The sequence below is a fragment of the Spea bombifrons genome, chromosome 3, assembly GCF_027358695.1.
Source record: "Spea bombifrons isolate aSpeBom1 chromosome 3, aSpeBom1.2.pri, whole genome shotgun sequence".
NCBI classification, from domain to species: domain Eukaryota; kingdom Metazoa; phylum Chordata; class Amphibia; order Anura; family Pelobatidae; genus Spea; species Spea bombifrons.
In genome coordinates, this window is record NC_071089.1 from 113,369,763 (window position 1) to 113,391,249 (window position 21,487).

General features: G+C 38.8%; 2 protein-coding genes across 2 annotated transcripts in view; both read right to left on the reverse strand.

Annotated features, from left to right (window-relative positions):
* Positions 1 to 800: 800 nt before the first annotated feature.
* On the reverse strand, positions 801 to 5,792 carry LOC128484141 (high choriolytic enzyme 1-like). Its single transcript, XM_053460459.1, has 13 exons — positions 5,724 to 5,792; positions 5,550 to 5,571; positions 5,207 to 5,272; positions 4,753 to 4,887; positions 4,555 to 4,672; positions 4,178 to 4,356; positions 3,859 to 3,940; positions 3,389 to 3,516; positions 3,111 to 3,223; positions 2,713 to 2,938; positions 2,334 to 2,452; positions 2,025 to 2,090; positions 801 to 872 (listed from the first exon to the last, which is right to left on the reverse strand). Exons 1-13 carry the CDS (start codon positions 5,790 to 5,792, stop codon positions 801 to 803), a joined length of 1,395 nt encoding a protein of 464 aa, XP_053316434.1.
* Positions 5,793 to 12,212: 6,420 nt separating this feature from the next.
* The window catches only part of LOC128484142 (hatching enzyme 1.2-like), a 48,323-nt gene continuing 39,048 nt past the window's right edge, over positions 12,213 to 21,487 (reverse strand). The window contains exons 6-12 of the mRNA XM_053460462.1: positions 15,719 to 15,897; positions 15,405 to 15,486; positions 14,942 to 15,069; positions 14,496 to 14,608; positions 14,097 to 14,322; positions 13,685 to 13,803; positions 12,213 to 12,284 (exon numbers count right to left, since the gene is read on the reverse strand). Coding sequence (XP_053316437.1) covers positions 12,213 to 12,284; positions 13,685 to 13,803; positions 14,097 to 14,322; positions 14,496 to 14,608; positions 14,942 to 15,069; positions 15,405 to 15,486; positions 15,719 to 15,897 — 919 coding nt within the window. The remainder of the gene's footprint in view (positions 12,285 to 13,684; positions 13,804 to 14,096; positions 14,323 to 14,495; positions 14,609 to 14,941; positions 15,070 to 15,404; positions 15,487 to 15,718; positions 15,898 to 21,487) is intronic.

Genomic DNA, 21,487 nt, shown 5'->3' on the forward strand with positions numbered 1-21,487 from the left:
TCAGATAACCTTTAGAAGGCTGCCAGGGGTTGCCATTTTTTTTCCCGGAGCACATTTGGACCCCACTTTCCTGCAGTCCATGAAACTAGAAATAGTACAGACTATACACTAACTTGTAGCTACAATGCATGCATTTTAATTGTATCAGGCCTGAGAAAAGAAACTCATGTTAACATGGAGGAAACATAAGATGGTGGAAGGCAGTAGTGGCCTCGGTAGAAAAAAGATTATATTATATTTGAGGGTGTTGGGGCGTGGAATCTAGGAGAGGACAAAGAATGAAAAATATTTATGAAAGAAAAAATGAGCTTTCCTGAGGCTTTCCCTAGCACACGCATGCAGGGATTACAACATGCGTATTGGTGATATAAGGGGTTGTTGGTGCACGCCAGAGGAGGGAAGCAGAGCCGAGAAAAGATAATTGGGGTGAAAATTGGTGGGATGATTTAGTAAATACACTGGGATGACCTGCTGGCCATCCCTAGAGTCTGAATGTATGATGTATGAGAAGGCTTCTATTGACCTATACATGGGGTCTAAATTAGTCTTGTGTATTATACATTCATAAGAATTATTACATGGAAGGGTCTGCAGTATGAATTTGAGTGAAAAATCATGAGAAGTTTTTCCCTTATCCAGCACGTTGTGTTGACAAGATTCAGAATTTTGGTTAATACCCAAAAAAAGGATTTATTTCATTACAAAATTCCTGTATACAATTCCTATACAAAAGCCGCCATTAACATGTACAGCTAGCAGCGTAATTGAGAGCAGGGGTTTTGAAGGCAAGTCCATCATGGTTAGAGATGTGAACTGTTTGTAGGATCCGCCTTGCACATCACCACGTGGTACAAAATCTTAATTTCTAATGTCTGGAAACATACGCGAATTATTTAAGGTTTACGGACCTGGCCTTACACAAAAAAAAGGACAATTACAGCTATGTAAAGAACATATCTATACATATTAACATTGAGCATCTTCATGTTGGTTTCATGGAACACTTTCATTCCTGTGCTTCTTATAATTTAGGAGTCACTGCAAGAGAGAGAAATAAACCAGTGTTATGATTGTATAAAGTGTGGCCAATCGGTGGCAAGAATCTTCTGACCGAGGAGGTTTTACTGTTTTAAGTATTAAATCAGACTCCAGCAAACATATTTACAGTACGGCCAAGATCTATCAATAATGTAAGGAAGCTTCTGTAACATTTATATCATCACTAATCAAATATGAGTATTATTGCCATGGATATTTTTGTTGTCATTGTTTGGAAGTCCTGGATGATGTTCTACATGGAAAAAGAAAAAATGTCAGTGCGCTAAGCTAGTCACAGGCTCAAATAATACAAATGTGTAATACACTGTTTTTGCAGCATGCTTACACCTGTTTGGTAGGCCTCATATTACACATTTGTATTATTTGAGCCTGTGACTAGCTTAGCGCACCGACATTTTTTCTTTTCCCTGTTTGCACATATTTGAGGTTGTTGGCTCCTCATCAGTCTGGTTGCAGCTTGCTGTCCAGGGGTTAATAGGGAGGAGGTTTAATTGCACCTCCCCCAACACATTAATAAGGTTTTGGTAGCCGTATAAACTGCTTTGTGTGCCCACTACGTAGGAGGTGATAGTAGGTTCTCACCCTATTGAGAGTGTGCCTTGACGTGGCGGGTGAGCTTAATTATGCTTTGGCCAATTCATATAACCAAAACCTCTCATTTATATTATGTTTATATATTTGTTGCCAACTTTATTAGGGTAAGAAGCGCAGACAGTTTTTGTTTCTTGATGTTCTACATGACAAGCACCTCATATGGAGTTTCTGGATGAAATAGTAAAGGATTATAATGTCCTTTTTTGCCACTTACCAAAACTATAGGATGCTTTAAATCCAGAATCGTTGAAATCAGAATCACTTTGAAATTGTACCATCATCACATTTCCAGAAGATATCAGTGCAGGGGGTACATTACTACCACAAAATGTCCCCACGACTGGGGCAGTTAAGGTTGCCCCATTAATTACTTTCAAGTAGTCATTGGAACACGTTTCAGAAGTTTGTAATTTAAAAGCAGAAAAAATCAGGGACACCTACAAAGAGAAGACAAATTCCAGGTAAGGATAACACATTTGTAGAATTAACTGCAAAAAAATGATGGTCATTCAACTTCAAGGGTGGTTTAACAAGTCAAATTAGAATAAATCACATTTTTTTCTGGATATGTAATAATAATAATAAAATATTTCCTACCAAAGTTCCATTAGAATCATTAGATTATGTTTAGAATCCCTGCTTTTCTGTAAGTGCAGATTCTATATTGGGGGGAAACTTACCTTAGATCCTACTGGTGCTATGATGGTCCACAGAGCATCTACGTTGTTGGGATAATTGTCAGGGTACCTAGGAGACAGCAGCCCCCCATTATCTGTGACAAACGTTCCGCCGTATTCAACTGTAGAATAAAAATAATATTTTCTATCTGAACCACCATTATCAATGGTATCAATGGTATCTTTGTACTAAAATGTCTGCTCTTAATAACAACTCATTTAATCAAAAGGCCATTACTTTCTTAATGGACTATTAAAGAGCCCCCAGCTCTACCAAAATAGAGGTTCATGTCCCAAAATTACAATGATGACAGTGATGCCTTTGATTTATCAATAGATTAGCTGAATTCCACCAACAGTTTGGGGAGGGGGGACGACTTACCAGTATTATAGTCAGCAGCAAATCCCTTTGAAACAACTTTGTTTTTTCTCACAAATTCCACCAACATCCTTGTTCCTGAAGAAATTATAGGTGGAAGTACCACATCTCCGCAGGTCTTGTCCAGCAGAACTTGGGCTTTTTTACTAGCTCCATCATAGATTTTGATGTAGCTGCCATCACATCCAGGGGATTGAGGAATGTTGATGTCACGGAGCTGCAGGTAGACCTGGGAAAGCAAATAGACCATTTGGAGTATTGCAAGTGAATTAAACATAGAAACATATCCATCCATCTAAAACAAATAAAATGGATTAACTAATAATATTTATAAATTATTTGGAATAAAAAGCAGTATTATTGGTGAGATTAAAGGGGCATTACAATGAGAAAACATTTACCTTGTTTATTGGGATTTGGATCAGCCACAGGCAGTTGTCATTGCGTTGTTTGAAGGAGCTGCTGTCGGCTCTGAAGGATCCTGAAGGACTCATAAACTTTGAACGACAGAGATCTAAAGAAAATAGAAAATGTGTTAGGACCCGTCCACTAGACCATAATCATATTCAAACTGTTACATTAGAGCATTGCATATTTTCCTGCGCTCATCGTAAAAATTAGATTACTCAAGGTAGAGGATTTTAAGTGACAAGAGCTAAATCAGTGGACAATCACTTACTGCATTTGTAGAGGGTGTTCAGCTTCGTGACATCCAGACTGCTCATTCCTACCCTCTGTCCAAGAGGAACGTTGGGGTCAGGTTTTGGGATTAAGGTTTTTCTGCCGCGTGGATTGCTAAAGGCAGAGCTGTAAAAATGGACACAATGGATTATAAAAAGAAAATCTTGGGTGAATTAGAAAAAGCCCTGATGTTGCAGACAAGACAAGACTAGGGATGACCAGGTGGGAATTTAAGGCCGCCAAATGCTAAGTATGGCCAAGAGTTGGTTCTAAGAAGCAGCATACATTTGTATGCCCAGGTAGCATGTGGCCAGGTATTTTCAGAGGGTGGCTGCACATTGCAATACACAATTAGCCCCTAAATGAGTATGGGGTTATGCCAGCCAGCATCCCACCAGGCATTTATCTGGTTTTGCCAGTCCAGGCCTGGTTGCAAACATAAGTTGCATGATCCAATTGTCTACCTACCTGTGGTAATGCATCACAGAGTTGTAGTCATATGGGAGATTCAGGTTATTGGTGTCCTCCTTCCAAAAGTTTTCTTCGGCATCTAAAATATGACACATAGACAATATAATGATATCCATTATGGTTTTCATTCCACAGACATACTTTCAAAGCCATGAAACCCCAGAACTACTCCAGATATGCCTAAGCACCTTCTTTAGTCTGTTCTCATATGGTGCAGGTAAAACCACAAACTCTTTCTTGCCCTGTCTAATTTGTATTGTCTAACTATAATAACGGCTAAGTTTAAGATTTGTATATTTGTGTCCGCGTTGCTCACCTTTTATGATGTTCTCCCATATGACATCGATATATTCATCCCTGTCGCTCCTGGTATGTTCGTGGTAAAAGCCAAGCGAGTGCATTATTTCATGCTGGGCTGTTCCATAGCGGACACAACCAACTTTGTCCAGGCTCACCATCTGTTTGCCAACAATTCTTCCAATGTAAGACCAACACCTAAGAAAGAAAATGTTATTGAATGAGGAACAAAGTGAACCTGAGAAACAGCAAGCAATGAGTCTGTCTGTACAGATGAAAGGCGGGATGCAAAGTTTTAGTCTACACCTGCCTGGAAAAAGATACTGACGACTGTTAGAAGGTCTAGTTAGGCTATCAACACTGCATTTTGCCCCCATAGGTTAAGCGGAGACTTACCCTGATCCTGGTTCTATGCTTAAATAGTCTCTTTCTGAATTCCTGCTCACAAACTTAATGCAGCTCATGACTTCAAACTCCTCCAAAGCAGACATAATCAACGATGTCTCTGAATTACCTGAGGAGAAAAGGAACACATGAGCTGCTGGAAGAAACATGAAATGTCTCCGTTTAAAATCAATTTCTGAGGCTACTTACTATAGTTAGAGGAAATGACATATGGGATGTAAGCTGTCCCATCTCGGGATATTGTCCACAAACAATAAACACAGTTTATTGCGCTGCGGGAAACTTGAAAAGCGATGTCCCCTCCAATTAGAGGTTTGGGGATACCTGCAAAGAAAAGGGTCAAAGTAATATAATATAAAATATCGAGTTTTTAGTTATTAAACTATGAATTCACAGGTGAGATGAAACAAAAGGAAGGGAGATAGATACACTGAATAGCCTACTAGCAGGGTCGGTAGAGTTTAATACAATAAGAGAATTTAAACATGCATGGTATAGGTATAGTATATGACTCCTGAACCTTAAACAAGACCAATGAACAAAGTTTAAAGTTGACTAGATGCATCACATAGTTCTTATAACATGTCGGATTTTAAGTTATAATAAAAACAATGATTGATCTTAGTATTGATACAAATCTCACCTTTGTTCCTGTCTTCAATTTGCTCAAATATAGTCTTATGGCCATCATCCTTACCATCATTGGTTTCTGTGAAGGAACAGGGATAATTCTCTCATACGGAAGTGCAAAACAAGACAATATTTTCAGAGTAAACTGGCCGATCTAGATAATGTTAGTAAGTCAGGGGCTTGCAGGAGAGCGGTCATGGAGGTCGTGGTTAAGACGCTAGAAACTCCACGTTTAGCCATGGGTTTATCTATTGAGAAGAAGTCCAAGAGCAACAGGAGATGTATGGAGATTGGGAAGGCAGTGATCAGTGAGGGCTTACTGATAGGATAGGTCTAGTTACGGATCCAATACTTACCACTCCATTTACCGTGACCGTCCTGTGAAAAAAGAAAGCAGAAACAGTGGGATTAGAGTAAGTTAACATGCAGACATATCTACTCCAACAAGAAAAACATTAAATGGACAAACAAGATTAGTTAGAACAGTGAAAATAATGCAGAATCACAGCTTGTTGAAGCTATTCACTTACCCCTAAAGGAAGAGCCAGGGAAATGCTCCACTCCACAGTAAGCAGTACAAGGATCTTGGTCAGCTCCATTGTTAGATGAAGAAAAGCCCCTGACAATGTCAATGTACCGGGGCAGACATCTATATATATATATATAGACCTCATTAGGAGAGTGACAACCAATCAACAGACAGCCCTGAAAAAAAAAAAGTGGGAGGAAAAGATAAATCTACCTCGAATTACAAATTTTGGTAAGGTTAATTAAATAGATGAAGATTTAGATTTAAAAGTAAAAATAAATGAATATTTTTATGGAAAATATATTTTTTTTTCAATACATTTAAAATAAAATGTAGAAACTAAAAGCAATTTCTTTGCAATGCTTTTAATTTTTGCATGTACTGTAAAACGAAGAAAAAGAAAGCTGTTCAATTACTGAGTTCAATTGCCAACAATTCCTTCATGGTAGACGTCGATTTCATATTATTATTACGATCATTATTATTTATTGTTTTATATAGCGCCATCATATTCTGTAGCGCTGTACAGTGGGGGACCCAGGAACACAGGAACTTGTAGAAAGCTCTGGAATTTTGAGTTACACTCCTGGTTAAAATAGAAATAGAAAATTAAAAAAAAAATGATTTTTTCTTTTTTTTACATTTTTTTGGACACAATATTCCTGGAATTTTAGTAAAAGCAGGTGATGAGAATGGTACAGAAACACAGAAGAAAAACAGAAACACTGATATGGATTCATACTCTTAATGGTTTCTTGGCCAACAAGGAGACAACTTCCATTCAATAATGATACTTGACCAAGAAATATAAACGAGAAATAATGCAACCTCATTGCCAGACAGGCTGTTTTTTGCATGCAGGGGGGGGGGCTTTCGAAAATATGACACATTTGGGTATCCTTGGTGCATTGGGTGTTTTGGGCTAGACCGTCACCATGTCATCACCATCTTCAATGAGCTTCACGAGAGTTGTGTTCCACCAGCGCATTAGTCTCCTATTTGTGATGTTAAAGGAATCTTGACTTAATCTTGATGATTTTTCCTGCAATGGTGGCAAGTTCCCAGCATGTGAACTTTACTGTTATTATTATTATTATTATTCCTATTGGACACTTGCATAGGGCCATAATTCCTTCACCATGGAAAGGGTGGAACAGATACACCAAATGGTGAACTTAACATGTCAACTCCAAAGAAAAAGTATTCACAAAAATACATGGCACATTGGCAACTACCACTGGTCTTCTCAGTGGCATATTTGTGGCACAGTGGCATATTTGTGCTGGGTGTCCAGGGCATTGTTCATGCGCAGACACATATTACGTTCCATGTTGAGAAAATCGATCTTCCGACCAACACAAAAACACATGATTTTTTTTATTCAGATGGAGGCATTGAAACATTCTATATACTCCCCCCCCATGCCCTATGTTTCATGAGAAATTTTCCATATGTCTTGCATAACTGAACCCATGTATGTGTCCTTTATTCTCAAGATGTGTAGCCATGTCTATAATGTCTGTAATATTCAAGACGTTATACGATTAATAAATATCACAGATGGATCCAGCTTTATTTTTTTAGTAGTGCAGTTCATAAAAATATAAACGTAAGATTCCTGTTGATTCAGAAATTAATTACCCTTTAAAAAAAAACAAAAAACCTCTGTTTCCAATTCTATGCAGACTCCCTGGAGGTAATTCAATTTAGAACGAACGCATTTGCAGATTGGTTGCACTGGTTGTATTACCATATTAATCTCTTCATTTAGTTCCACCCATTGTTTACAGTTTAATGTCTCCGCAATCACTGATTGTCCATCCAAATGTCCTCTGATTTTCAGAAATTGTCTGAGGAATTCCCCAAAGACATAACATAACAGAGATTTGGGCTTCAGTCCCATTGCCCCACCAGTTTTTCTATACTGGTAAAATAATGGAAGTATACATAAGAGTAAAAATACAAGATGAAGAAACAAAAGAAAATGTAACTGCCTTGCCTTCAGAAGAAAGATGGAGGGTTTTTTGTCTTAAAAAAGATTTTGGTGCACAAGCAACTTTAGCAGCAATAACTGAAGTAATCATTATCTGTACGACTTCATCAGTCCCTCACATCGACATCCACTCCCAGGAAGATTGGCAACTGTCTTTATTGTTTTCCACGTTTGAATAATCATTTTCATTGTAAAATGGTGGGCTTTACATTGTTTGGCAATGACCTTACAACCCTTCTCTGAATGATGGGCAGCAGTGACTGCTTCTCTAAGATCACTGCTGATGTCTTTCCTCCTTGGCATTGTGTTAACAGACCCCTGACTGCTCCAGATCAGCAAACTGCTAAAATGTTGGCTATTATAGAGATGGCCACACTTACTGATGACCAATGAATTAAAGACATTGGAGTTTGCAGCACTAAGTTAGCATCTTAGTTCCTATGGAAGCAGTAATGGTGTATTTAGTTTTTCACACATGGTTTCTCCATTTTGGCCTTATTTTTGTTGAATAAATCATGACACGGTGTAATATGTCATATCTTGTTCATCTGAGATTGTATTTACCTAATTTTTAAACCTAAGCAATAGATGATTGTTATTGTGTCCTGATATATAAAACCATAGAATTTAAAGCAATACACAATCACCCTACCCTATCAACATGCATCTCAAACAATTTACAATGACACTGCACATGCTACATAATACAAAGTCGCACAATGCTATACATATAAATTCTATACAAAGCTACACTATCTTGTTCAAATACATACTAAACAATATACAGTGACCCTGCCCTGTCCGTACTACTCTTTACCTATATGCTTGCAATTGTTTAATTATCACTTCATTGTTCTTCCTCTTAACTTAACAGACAAGGTACTCCCTGTAAGTTAACTCTAGACACCCTGATATTGAACTATAAAAAAAGAAAAACATGCTTGTGGCATTGGCCCAAGATCTTTAAATAAGAGCAGCCAAGGGAGCAAATACCCCTATCTCTTGCCTATCCCTTATCAAAGATAAGATAAGAACTATTCGGCCCACCTAGTCTGCCAATTTTCCCCCATGTGGAGACTAAGACCATAATCGGTGTCTGGTCTCTCTTTTAAGCATATCTCATGCATGTTTAAATTCTTGCATTCTATTCGCATTTACCACCTCTTCTCGGAGGCTGTTCCATTCATCTACCATCCTCTTGTTAAAGCAAAACGTATTTACATTAGATCTGAGCATCTGATCATTTTTGGTTAATGACTTCTTGATTTAACATTTTCCTCCTTTGAATCAAAAGATATATAGATAGATGTTTCAGGTGAAACGCCAATAAATATTTATGGTTTGTGTGCAAGATTTAATTTACAGATTGACTTGTTGGTATAGATATATATATTGTCCACATGACCAACTTTTCATCTATTCATCTATTTTATTTTGGAGACACTAAGATAATGCAGGGATTTCCTTGTCAATTTCCATATGAATGACTTAAAAACAATTGTTGTTGTCATTATTGTTGCTGGGTCATTGGGTGGGAAGATACGGAGACTGAAGACCTGAATGTGCTGCTAAAAACCTCCCCAGATATCTCGTCTGATGATGCTTTATGTCCTTCAGGATACTGTTAAAAAATATGAGTGATATAATAAGGTGAAGGTAAAGTGCTTTCTTCAAAATAGCTTACTTGTTGAACCTTGAACTTAGCTTATGCTACACTAAAGGCCAACTCTCCTACTCCCACTAGTGAAAAAAAAACTCACAAGTGATTGTGCTCTGGCACAATCATCATGTTTTGAGCAACTCCAAAATGAGACATTACATTTATTTATAAAGTGCCGGCAGATTCCGCAGCGCTGTTACAGTGAGTAGAACAATTTCACATACAAAAACACACACACAATAACAAACTGGTGCAAAGGAGGAGAGGGCCCTGCTCTTTCGAACTTGCAATCTAGTCGGTGGTTGAGGGGGAAGCGAGACAATAGGATGGGGATGAGTTGATCTGGTTCCGACGGTGTTGTAGCCGCTTTCTGCGGTGGTACCTGGTATGTCGTTTCCCTCCTGTTTCCCTCCAGTGTAACTCTTACATCAGGGCCGTAGGAACGGTGAAGCGAGTGAGGCACTCGCCTCGGGCGCAGCTTCGAGGGGGCGCACAGCCGCCCGATCAGCAGCTGCAGCCTCCAGGACTGGTTGGGGAGATCACAGATCTCCCTAACCAGACCAACATTAAGGTAGCATGGTATCTTAAATATTGTATAAAATCTTAAATACAGATTAGTACTGAGAGCACTTTATTTTTGTGTAAATTTGATTTTTTTCAATACCTTACGTTATTTTGTATGCAAGTTGTGAGGATTGTAATTTGTCACAAATTGCTCATGCTAAATGACATTTTTTTAAATCTGTTCTGGTATTATTAATGTCCTTAATGGCCTGGGGTAAGGCCACAGCAGCTACATTTCCAAGTGAGGCCTAGGAATTTATAGGCCTTCCTCACAAGTGGTCAGATAAGGTGATTGCATACAGGAGGCAGATGTTTCACACCTTGGCTAACAAATGCAATTAAGCTAGACTAGAGGGCACCACATTTTACCCTTTGAGAGCAGCAGGGTATGGAGACAGGCAGGATACAGACATATCGGGTGGAAAACAGGGGTAACAGCAGGAGATGAGGGCTTCAAATGAAATATGGGATATTCATAGCTGTAAGAGAAGGAGATATGGCGGACATTAGTGATTGCCAGAGGATGGATGAAAGCATGAAGACCAGGGATGGATGTCTGGATAAAAATCATGGTTTAACAACAAAATCTACAGTGGGGGAGGGGATAAATTGACTGATCAGCTTCGCTTACATACCCTAACACTCACAAAACAAGACTTTAAATGTAAGAAGAAGAAATAAATGGGTGTCTAAAACTAACAAATGGTGAAATACAGTTCTAGCAGTAAACTAACAACAACAAAAAGCTCCAAACCAAGTACTGAAGGTGGTCTCCCTTAAACACACCAAAAACACAAAAAAAGTGACAAATAGAGCTTAGAGTAGGTGAGCTCTAAATAATAAATCAGTATATATATATATATATATTATTCACACCCTGAAAGACCTGTGCGTCGAAACGTTGCCTGTGTGAAATAAACTCACCTTATCATTTGAGTGCTGAGCCTCTTCTTCTTTATTTTGGAGTTATTCACACCCTGTGATACCAAAGAGATGAAAAAAAGGAAAGAAAAAACTGGTTACTTACAGGTTCTTGTGTGTGACGTCTCACATATACAGGATCTCCGGAAGTTCAAAAACCAGTAGCACTACGCCTTTTGCCTTCTAAAACGGCTTCATCAGGTGCATCTTTTGATAGAGGATGGTACTTCCCTTATATACATCACATATTCAATTGGATATGTAAATTATATTAACCCTTTCGCATATATATAATATACTATACATACCAACAATGGATGGAGCTCTTTTAATCTATCATAGATGGGGCTATTAACCATAACATATAGAAAAAAAATAGATATACATAAAAAAGATAGAGAATTTATACGAGAAAAAAAACAAATATATATATATATATATATATAAAAAAGAAGGAAAATGTATATATATACTTATATATATATATATATATATATTATTAAAAATATAATTTATTATATCTTAAATATGTAAAATCAGTATAAATAATGTATAAATATATATATATATATATAAATGCAGAAAAAACATATCTAGATAAAATATGAGCCAATCAAATAGACAGAAATAAATAAATAAATATATATATATATATATATATATATATATATATATATAATACATAGACTAGAAACTTTGCAAAACATTGAACAAATCAAAATCAATATTTAAACCACTGGGAGTTTAAGTTTGTAGGTCATAAACCCATTTCTTTTTACCTTTAGTTTTAATTAAATGATCTCCCCTCCAATATTTGGTAATCATTTGTATCCCAATAAGATCTAGACCTTCCGGATCATTATTATGTGCTTCAGTGAAGTGGGCTGATACATTATGGAGCATATATCCTTGTCTAATGTTTCCCATATGTTCATTAATCCTAGTAAGTATTTTCCTAGTGGCACAGCCAACATACTGCATCCCACATGGACAAGTTAGTAGATATACCGTATAATGTTGGTTGACTGGCAAGTGATAACACTTTTTATATCATTGAGAATGCTTCTCTTGACCTATGCATGGGATCTAAATTAGTCTTATGTATTATACATTCATAAGAATTATTACATGGAAGGGTCTGCAGTATGAATTTGAGTGAACAATCAAGAGAAGTTTTTCCCCTATCCAGCATGTTATATTGAAAAGATTCAGAATTTTGGTTAATACCAAAAAAAAAAGGTTTTATTTCATTACTAAATTCCTGTATACAATTCCTATACAAAAGCCACCATTAACATGTACAGCTAGCAGCGTAATTGACAGCAGGGGTTTTGAAGGCAAGTCCATTATGGCTAGAGATGTGAACTGTTTGTAGGATCCGCCTTGCACATCACCACGCAGTACAAATCCTTAATTTCTAATGTCTGAAACCATACGTAAATTATGGCAGATCTACAGACCTGGTCTTACACAAAAAAAGGACAATTACAGTTATTGAAGCAGCTATGTACAGAACATATCTATACATATTAACATTGAACATCTTCATGTTGGTTTCATGGAACACTTTCATTCTTGTGCTTCTTATAATTTAGGAGTCACTGCAAGAGAGAGAAAGAAACCAGTGTTGTTATTGTATACAGTGACTTGATTTAGAGACTTTTTACAAAGTTCTTTCGAAATAGCACCCTTTGTAATAAAATAGACATCCCCGGCCATCATATGCACTTTAATGCATATGATAGCTGAGCAGTTCCTTTAACTTTTCAATTCATTTATAGCCCCCATTTGCATTTACCCCTTACACGCCCCCCAGCCTTTTTTCCGTGCAGATGTGCTCAGCCGAACATATCTCCATGGCCGTCATATACATTGCTTGGTGAACGGTGTGCATGGGGCACTGATTAGTCGATTCAAGCAGCCAATCAGTGGCAAGAATCATCAGACCATGGAGGAGGATCGCGGCTAGAGCTCCAACCTCAGTGAAGTGTTTTTTTATTATTTTTTTTAGTAATGCCGCATATTAAAGTGTTAATATGCATTCTACTTTAGTGGGGGTGTCAAAGACAGTAAACTGTCCTTTTACTGTGACAGTGAAAGTGTTCAGTTTAATAATAATTTTCACTAATATGTGCCAGTATCTCACACTATCTATGTCTGGCTCGGCATAAATTGATGGCAGTTTTGCTGTACCACCGTATATTATATATACAAGTATTAAAACAGACTCCAGAAAACATATTTACAGCGGGCCAGGATCCCGCAATAATGTAAGGAGGCTTCTGTGCCACTTACCAAAACGATAGGATGCTTTAAATCCAGAATTGTTGGAACCAGAATCACTTTGAAATTGAAGTTTCCAGAAGATATCAGTACAAGGGGTAAATTACTACCACAAAATGTCCCCACGACTGGGGCAGTTAAGGTTGCCCCATTAATTACTGTCAAGTAGTCATTGGAACACCTTTCAGAAGGTTGTAATTTAAAAGCAGAAAAAATCAGGGACACCTACAAAGAAAAAGACAAATTCCAGGTAAGGATAACACATTTGTAGTATTAACTGCAAAAAAATTGATGGTCATTCAACTTCAAGGGTGGTTGAACAAGTCAAATTAGAATAAATCACATTTTTTTCTAGATTATTGACTTTCATAGATCAGGAACCTCCATTTACAACTATAATTAGTTAGCAAATCTGCTGGTGCTCTATAAATAAAATGTAATAATAATAATTTCCTACCAAAAGTTCCATTAGAATCATTAGATTATGTTTAGAATCCCTGCTTTTTTGTAAGTGCAGATTCTATATTGGGGGAAAACTTACCTTAGATCCTACTGGTGCTATGATGGTCCACAGAGCATCTACGTTGTTGGGATAATTGTCAGGGTACCCAGGAGACAGCAGCTCCCCATTATCTGTGACAAACGTTCCGCCGTATTCAACTGTAGAATAAAAATAATATTTTCTATCTGAACCACCATTATCAATGGTATCAATGGTATCTTTGTACTAAAATGTCTGCTCTTAATAACAACTCATTTAATCAAAAGGCCATTACTTTCTTAAGTGACCATTAAAGAGCCCCCCAGCTCTACCAAAATTGTCCCGAGAGGTTCATGTCTCAAAATTACAGTTCATTTAAATGCTTTTATTCTCATAATGATGATAGTGATGCCTTTGATTTATCAATAGATTAGCTGAATTCCACCAACAGTTTGGGGGGGGGACAACTTACCAGTATTATAGTCAGCAATAAATCCCTTTGAAACAACTCTGTTTTTTCTCACAAATTCCACCAACATCTTTGTTCCTGAAGAAATTATAGGTGGAAGTACCACATCTCCGCAGGTCTTGTGCAGAAGAACTTGGGCTTTTTTACTAGCTCCATCATAGATTTTGATGTAGCTGCCATCACATCCAGGGGATTTAGGAATCTTGATGTCACGGAGCTGCAGGTAGACCTGGGAAAGCAAATAGACCATTTGGAGAATGGAAAGTGAATTAAACATAGAAACATATCCATCCATCTAAAACAAAGAAAATGGATTAACTAATAATATTTATAAATTATTTGGAATAAAAAAGCAGTATTATTGGTGAGATTAAAGGGGCATTATAATGAGAAAACATTCACCTTGTTTTTGGGGATTTGGATCAACCACAGACAGCCGTCATCGAGTTGCTTGAGGGAGCTGCTGTCGGCTCTGAAGGATCCTGAAGGACTCATAAACTTTGAACGACAGAGATCTAAAGAAAATAGGAAAATATGTTTCACTAAAATACATTTATAATACTTGTATCATGAATCATAAATCACTAGGATTTCTTTCTTTCATGAATTCTGTCTGGCTGGTCTTGTGCTGTGAGCCGTTTTTACATGGATTTTATGTATTGTCGCCTCCCTATTATGGTAACAGAAGCTGCTAGATAGTCTCCGATGTTAGGACCCGTCCACTAGAACATCATTCTCAAACTGTTACATTAGAGCATTGCATATTTTCCTGCGCTCATCGTAAAATTAGATTACTCAAGGTAGAGGATTTTAAGTGACAAGAGGTAAATCAGTGGACAATCACTTACTGCATTTGTAGAGGGTGTTCAGCTTCATGACATCCAGACTGCTCATTCCTACCCTCTGTCCAAGAGGAACGTTGGGGTCAGGTTTTGGGATTAAGGTTTTTCTGCCACGTGGACTGCTAAAGGCAGAGCTGGAAAAATGGACATAATGTATTTAAAAAAAAAATCTTGGAGGAATTAGAAAATGCCCTGATGTTGCAGACGGAGCAAGAGTTGGGAAGACCAGGTGGCAATTTAAGGCCGCCAAATGATAAGTACAGCCAACAGTTGGTTGTAAGAAGCCGCATGTTACCCAGGTAGCATGTGGCCAGGCATTCTCCGAGGGTGGCTGCACATTGCAATACACAATTAGCCCCTAAATTGAGTATGGGGTTATGCCAGCCAGCATCCCACCAGGTATTTATCTGGTTTTGTCAGTCCAGTCCTGGTTGCAGAAACAAGTTGCATGATCCAATTGTCTACCTACCTGTGGTAATGCATCACAGAGTTATAGTCATATGGGAGATTAAGGTTATTGGTGTCCTCCTTCCAAAAGTTTTCTTCAGCACCTAAATACATAGACACAATATAATGATGTCCATTATGGTTTTCATTCCACGGACGTATTTTCAAAGCCATGAAACCCCAGAACTACTCCAGATATGCCTAAGCACCTTCTTTAGTCTGTTCTCATATGGTGCAGGTAAAACCACAAAATCTTTCTTGCCTGTCTAATTTGTATAGTCTAACTATAATAACGGCTAAGTGTAAGATTTGTATATTTGTGTCCGCGTTGCGCACCTTTTATGATGTTCTCCCATATGACATCGATATATTCATCCCTGTCGCTCCTGGTATGTTCGTGGTAAAAGCCAAGCGAGTGCATTATTTCATGCTGGGCTGTTCCATAGCTGACACATCCAACTTTGTCCAGGCTCACCATCTGTTTGCCACCAGTTCTTCCAATGGAAGACCAACACCTAAGAATAAAATGTTATTGAATGAGGAACAAAGTGAACCTGAGAAACAGCAAGTAATGAGTCGGCCTATACTGTTTGGTAGGCCTCGTATTACACATTTGTATTATTTGAGCCTGTGACTAGCTTAGCGCACCGACATTTCGTTTTTTCCCTGTTTGCACATATTTGAGGTTGTTGGCTCCTCATCAGTCTGGTTGCAGCTTGCTGTCCAGGGGTTAATAGGGAGGAGGTTTAATTGCACCTCCCCCAACACATTAATAAGGTTTTGGTAGCAGTATAAACTGCTTTGTGTGCCCACTATGTAGGAGGTGAGAGTAGGTTCTCACCCTATTGAGAGTGTGCCTTGACGTGGCGGGTGAGCTTAATTATGCTTTGGCCAATTCATATAACCAAAACCTCTCATTTATATTATGTTTATATATTTGTTGCCAACTTTATTAGGGTAAGAAGTGCAGACAGTTTTTGTTTCTTGTATACTGATGACAGGCAGGATGCAAAGTTTTAGTCTACACCTGCCTGGAAAAAGATACTGACGACTGGAGGTTATCAACACTGCATTTTGCCCCCATAGGTTAAGCGGATACTTACCCTGATCCTGGTTCTATGCTTAAATAGTCTCTTTCTGAATTCCTGCTCACAAACTTAATGCAACTCATGACTTCTAACTCCTCCAAAGCAGACATAATCAACGATGTCTCTGAATTACCTGAGGACAAAAGGAACACATGAGCGACTGGAAGAAACATGAAATGTCTCCGTTCAAAGTTAATTCATGAGACTACTTACTGTATTTAGAGGAAATGAGATAAGGGATATTAACTGTCCCATCTCGGGATATTGTCCACAAACAATAATCACAGTTTATTGCCACGCGGGAAACTTGATAAGCAATGTCCCCTCCGATTAGAGGTTTGGGGATACCTGCAAAGAAGAGGGTCAGATTAATATTTTTATTTTAAAAAAATGAGTGAATATAAAATATTTTTAGTCATTAAACGATGAGTTCACAGGTGAGATGAAACATAAGGAAGTTTGACTTTACTTAGAGGGTGATAGATACATTGAATAGCCTACTAGCAGGATTAGTAGAGTTTAATACAGTAAGAGATGGGATAGGTACAGTATATGACTCCTGAACCTTAAACAAGACCAATTAACAAATAAAGTTTAAAGTTGAGTAGATGCATCAAATGGTTCTTATCATCTGTCGGATTTTAAGTTTCTATAATAAAAGTAATGATCGATCTTAGTATTGATACAAATCTCACCTTTGTTCCTGTCTTCAATTTGCTCAAATATAGTCTTATGGCCATCATCCTCATTAGTGGGCTCACCATTGGTTTCTGTGAATGAATAGGGATAATTTTATCATACAGAATCACAAAATGAGACAATATTTTCAGAGTAAAGTGGTGGATCTAAATAATGTTAGTAAGTCAGGCGCTTGCAGGAGAGCGGCCATGGAGGACATGGTTAGGACGCTAGAAACTTCAAGTTTAGCCATGGGTTAATTTATTTATAAGAAGTCCAAGAGCATCAGAAGATGTATGGAGGTTGGAAAGGCAGTGAGGGATAGGTCTAGTTACGGATCCAATACTTACCACTCCATTTATCGTGACCGTCCTGTGAAGATGAAAGCAGATACAGTGGGATTAGTGTAAATTAACGTGCAGACATATCTACTCCAACAAGAAAACAAACTTTCAATGGACAAACAAGATAGAGAGAGCTTAGAACATTAAAGATAATGCAGAATCACAGTGTCTTGAAGCTATTCACTTACCCCTAAAGGAAGAGCCAGGGAAATGCTCCACTCCACGGTAAGCAGTACAAGGATCTTGGTCAGCTCCATTGCTAGATGAAGAAAAGCTCCTGACAAAGACAATGTACCGGGGCAGACATCTATATATATATATATATATAGACCTCGAATTACAAATTTTAAATAGATGAACATTTACATTTAAAAATAAATTAACATTTTTATGGAAAATAATTGTTTTCAATAAATTTAAAATAAAATTTTGAAACTAAAAGCAATTTCTTTGAAATGCTTTGAATTCTTGCATCCATCATATTCTGTAGCGCTGTACAGTGGGATATAAAAATCAAGGGGTAAGACTGCAGCCCCTGTGATTTAGATCAATTAAGATTCAATACAGGAGTGAGGGATCCAGGAACACAGCTTGTAGAAGGCTCTGGAATTTCGAGTTACACTCCTGGTTAACAAAGAAATAGAAAATGAAAAAATAATTTAGCATGTGAACTAACTTTACTGTTATTATTATTTCTATTGGACACTTGCATAGGGCCATATTTCCTTCATCATGGAAGACATTCTCACCACCAACTGTGGAACGGGTGGAACTCACCAACCATCTACTGCAGATATCAATTCCTACTTAACTTCCATCCGCTTACCGACTATCTCCCCTGAGGTTGCCGATAGCATTAATGCTCCCATCGAATTGAGAGAAATTGAGAGAGCGGTGGCCCAACTAAAAACCCACTCTGCACCAGGCCCTGATGGTTTCACTTCTTCCTATTACAAAACTTTTCTCCCCACATTAGGTCCTTATTTATTAGCCTTATTTCGTTCCTATATGACTTCAGGCACTATTCCACCTGAGAACTTACGAGCCCATGTGATTACGATACCCAAGCCTGGCAAACCAACCGATTCTTGCTCCAATTACAGACCTATTTCCCTCCTCAATTGTGATCTCAAAATATATGCCAAACTACTTGCCAATAGACTAGCTCCCCTTCTCCCCTCCTTGCTTCATCCGGATCAGGTGGGCTTTGTCTTGGGCAGGCAATCATCAGACAACACCCGTAAATTTATTAATCTTCTCTGGGAAGCGACAAAACGCAAATATCCTACCTTATTAGTATCCTTTGACGCTGAAAAAGCCTTTGATAGGCTTCATTGGCACTATTTAAAAGCGACCCTTATTAAATTCGGCCCCCCCCCCTTTTTGTTCAAGCTGTTTTTGCCCTGTACTCCAATCCTACTGCTTGCATCTCAATGATGGGTTTTCTCTCTTCCCCTGTCCAAATCACGAATGGTACACGTCAGGGATGCCCCCTGTCCCCTCTTCTCTATGCACTTGCACTTGAACCCCTTGCGGAAAGCATCCGTTCTGATCCCTCTATCAAAGGTTTCCCTATTTCGGCAGACTCTGTCTGCACTTTAGGTTTATTTGCAGACAACATTTTAGCCTCCATCACTTCACCTACTACATCTTTACCGTATGCCAAAATATCTTATCATAAAATTAATATTGCTAAAACGCAAGCCATCTGCCTTAATATGACACACGCACACACTACACAACTCATTTCACAATATCACTTTGATTGGAGGGACTCTTATCTCACCTACTTGGGAATTAAATTGCCTAAAAATATCCACTTGCTCAATGAGATCAATATTGTTTCCATACGGAAAACGTAAAATATCTGATATTTTACGTTGGAGTCAGTTTGAACTCTCTTGGTTGGGACGAATCAATGCCCTCAAGATGTCTGCTCTTCCTAAGCTATTATATGTTCTACGTACGGTGCCTGTGGCTCCTCCCCCCGATGCTGTTACATTCCATACAAACTTATTTTGTTAATTTTACTAAAATCAAGGGTAAATCATGGATTGCTAACCATACCTGTTTTGTCCCTAGGCGTCAAGGTGGTCTAGGTATCCCGCATATATTATCTTATCATGAGGCCTGTATATTATCTCAGGCCTTAGTGTTTCATTCCACTTTCAACACTCCGGTTTGGGTCACACATGAGGATGCTATCCTCTCGCCCTGTACAGTCTCTCAGCTCTTATGGACAAAACGCACATACCACCCTCCTCTCCCGGACTTACCTCCCACGATTGCCTATATATTGACCATTTGGACGAAAACCCTCCGACGTTTTCCTTCCCTCGCTAGGTTTTTTTCTTTCACGCCTTTAGAAACGTTAGAACTTCTCATTCCTAATTTCACTATACGCAACTGGCTTCGCCCAACACTGAAGACCTTGGGTGACCTATATCAAGGTAGTACTTTAGCTCCTTTCAGCCATCTTACTGGCACACACATTTCACACCACAATTTTTTCAAGTACTTACAAATCCGTCATGCCCTTCACACCACAGTCACCCCAGTGACTCCATCTCCCCTTATTCTACACCCGATCATAAAACTATTTAAGTCGGCTCTGTGTATTAAGGGAGCAATTTCATGTTGGTACTCCCTTTTGCTTTCCAAGTTTACTAGCACTAAATTATCTCATATGCAGGCATGGGAGAGGGAGTTGCAGACCACGTTTCCTCTAGAATCCTGGTTAGAAGCTGAATCAATGATGCAGGGTGTTTCCCGTTGTTTGAACCATCTGGAACTCCACAAAAAACTTAGCTGTCGTTGGTACCTGACACCGGTCCGTCTTTCCTTTATGGACACTGGTTACTCCAGATCTTGTTGGAGAGGTTGTGGCCAAGATGGCACAATGTGACACATGTGGTGGTCTTGTCCTGTATTAATTCCATTGTGGAGGAAGTTATTCTCCATTATCGGTTCCCTACTTCACATTAGACTAGACCCTCTCCCGGACACTGCACTACTACATATGTTCCCTGAGACCCCCCCCGGTCCTGTCCGTAAATTGGTCGTCCATTTTTTTATAGCTGTAAAGTTATGTATTGCACGCTCGTGGAAGTCTGCCGCCCCTCCAGTTTTATCTGAGGTTTTGACTGTCTTGGATAGGCACTGCTCCTTAGAAAAAATGTCACATCAATCCTCTCTTTCCTGTGAACTATATCAAAAAATTTGGTCTCCCTGGCTCAATAATCGTGATGACTGACTCACGCATTTATTTACATTATGTCCATTACTGTGATTATTGCTTACAGTCCCGCCCGACTTTCTTATGTTTTGTAATACCTTCTTTTATTTTGTAATGCCTTTTTTATTTACTCTTTTTACTTACACCAGTATGTTCAATGGCTCCTACACTCATCATGAGTGGTCCTAATGTAGGGGTTCACAAAAAGAGAGGTTGGAATTCAGCACTCAGCAGTGAAATGGTGCACGAGCCTGGGTGCCACCAAGTCCCTCAATAAATCCAAAATAAAGAAGCAGAGGCTCAGCACTCAAACGATAAGGTGAGTTTATTTCACACAGGCAACGTTTCGACGCACAGGTCTTTCTCAAGCCTTAGAAACATTAGTGCACACATTCAAATATTTATGCAACAGCAAGTGATTAAGGGGTCGGACACACCCGATCCTACATAACAATTTAAAGTGACAGGGGGGCGTGGCTGGCCTGGCGACGAAGATGGCCGCTTAATTGTGGAGCTCCGTGCCACCTGCCTCTAATTGACCGCTCGCACACCCGCATACTGCACCATGGGTAGGAATAAAAGGGTGCCTACCGACCCTGCCACACCGGGGACCAGTTCCCGACCTCCATCGTCCTCCCTGCGGGAGTACTTCCACACGCCGGCGCTGCTGCAACCTGAGCGCGCCGACTCCAATATGGCGCCGACCCATGCTGACTCCCAGGCCTCGGAGGAAGACGCTTCGGCACAGCAGCACTCGGGG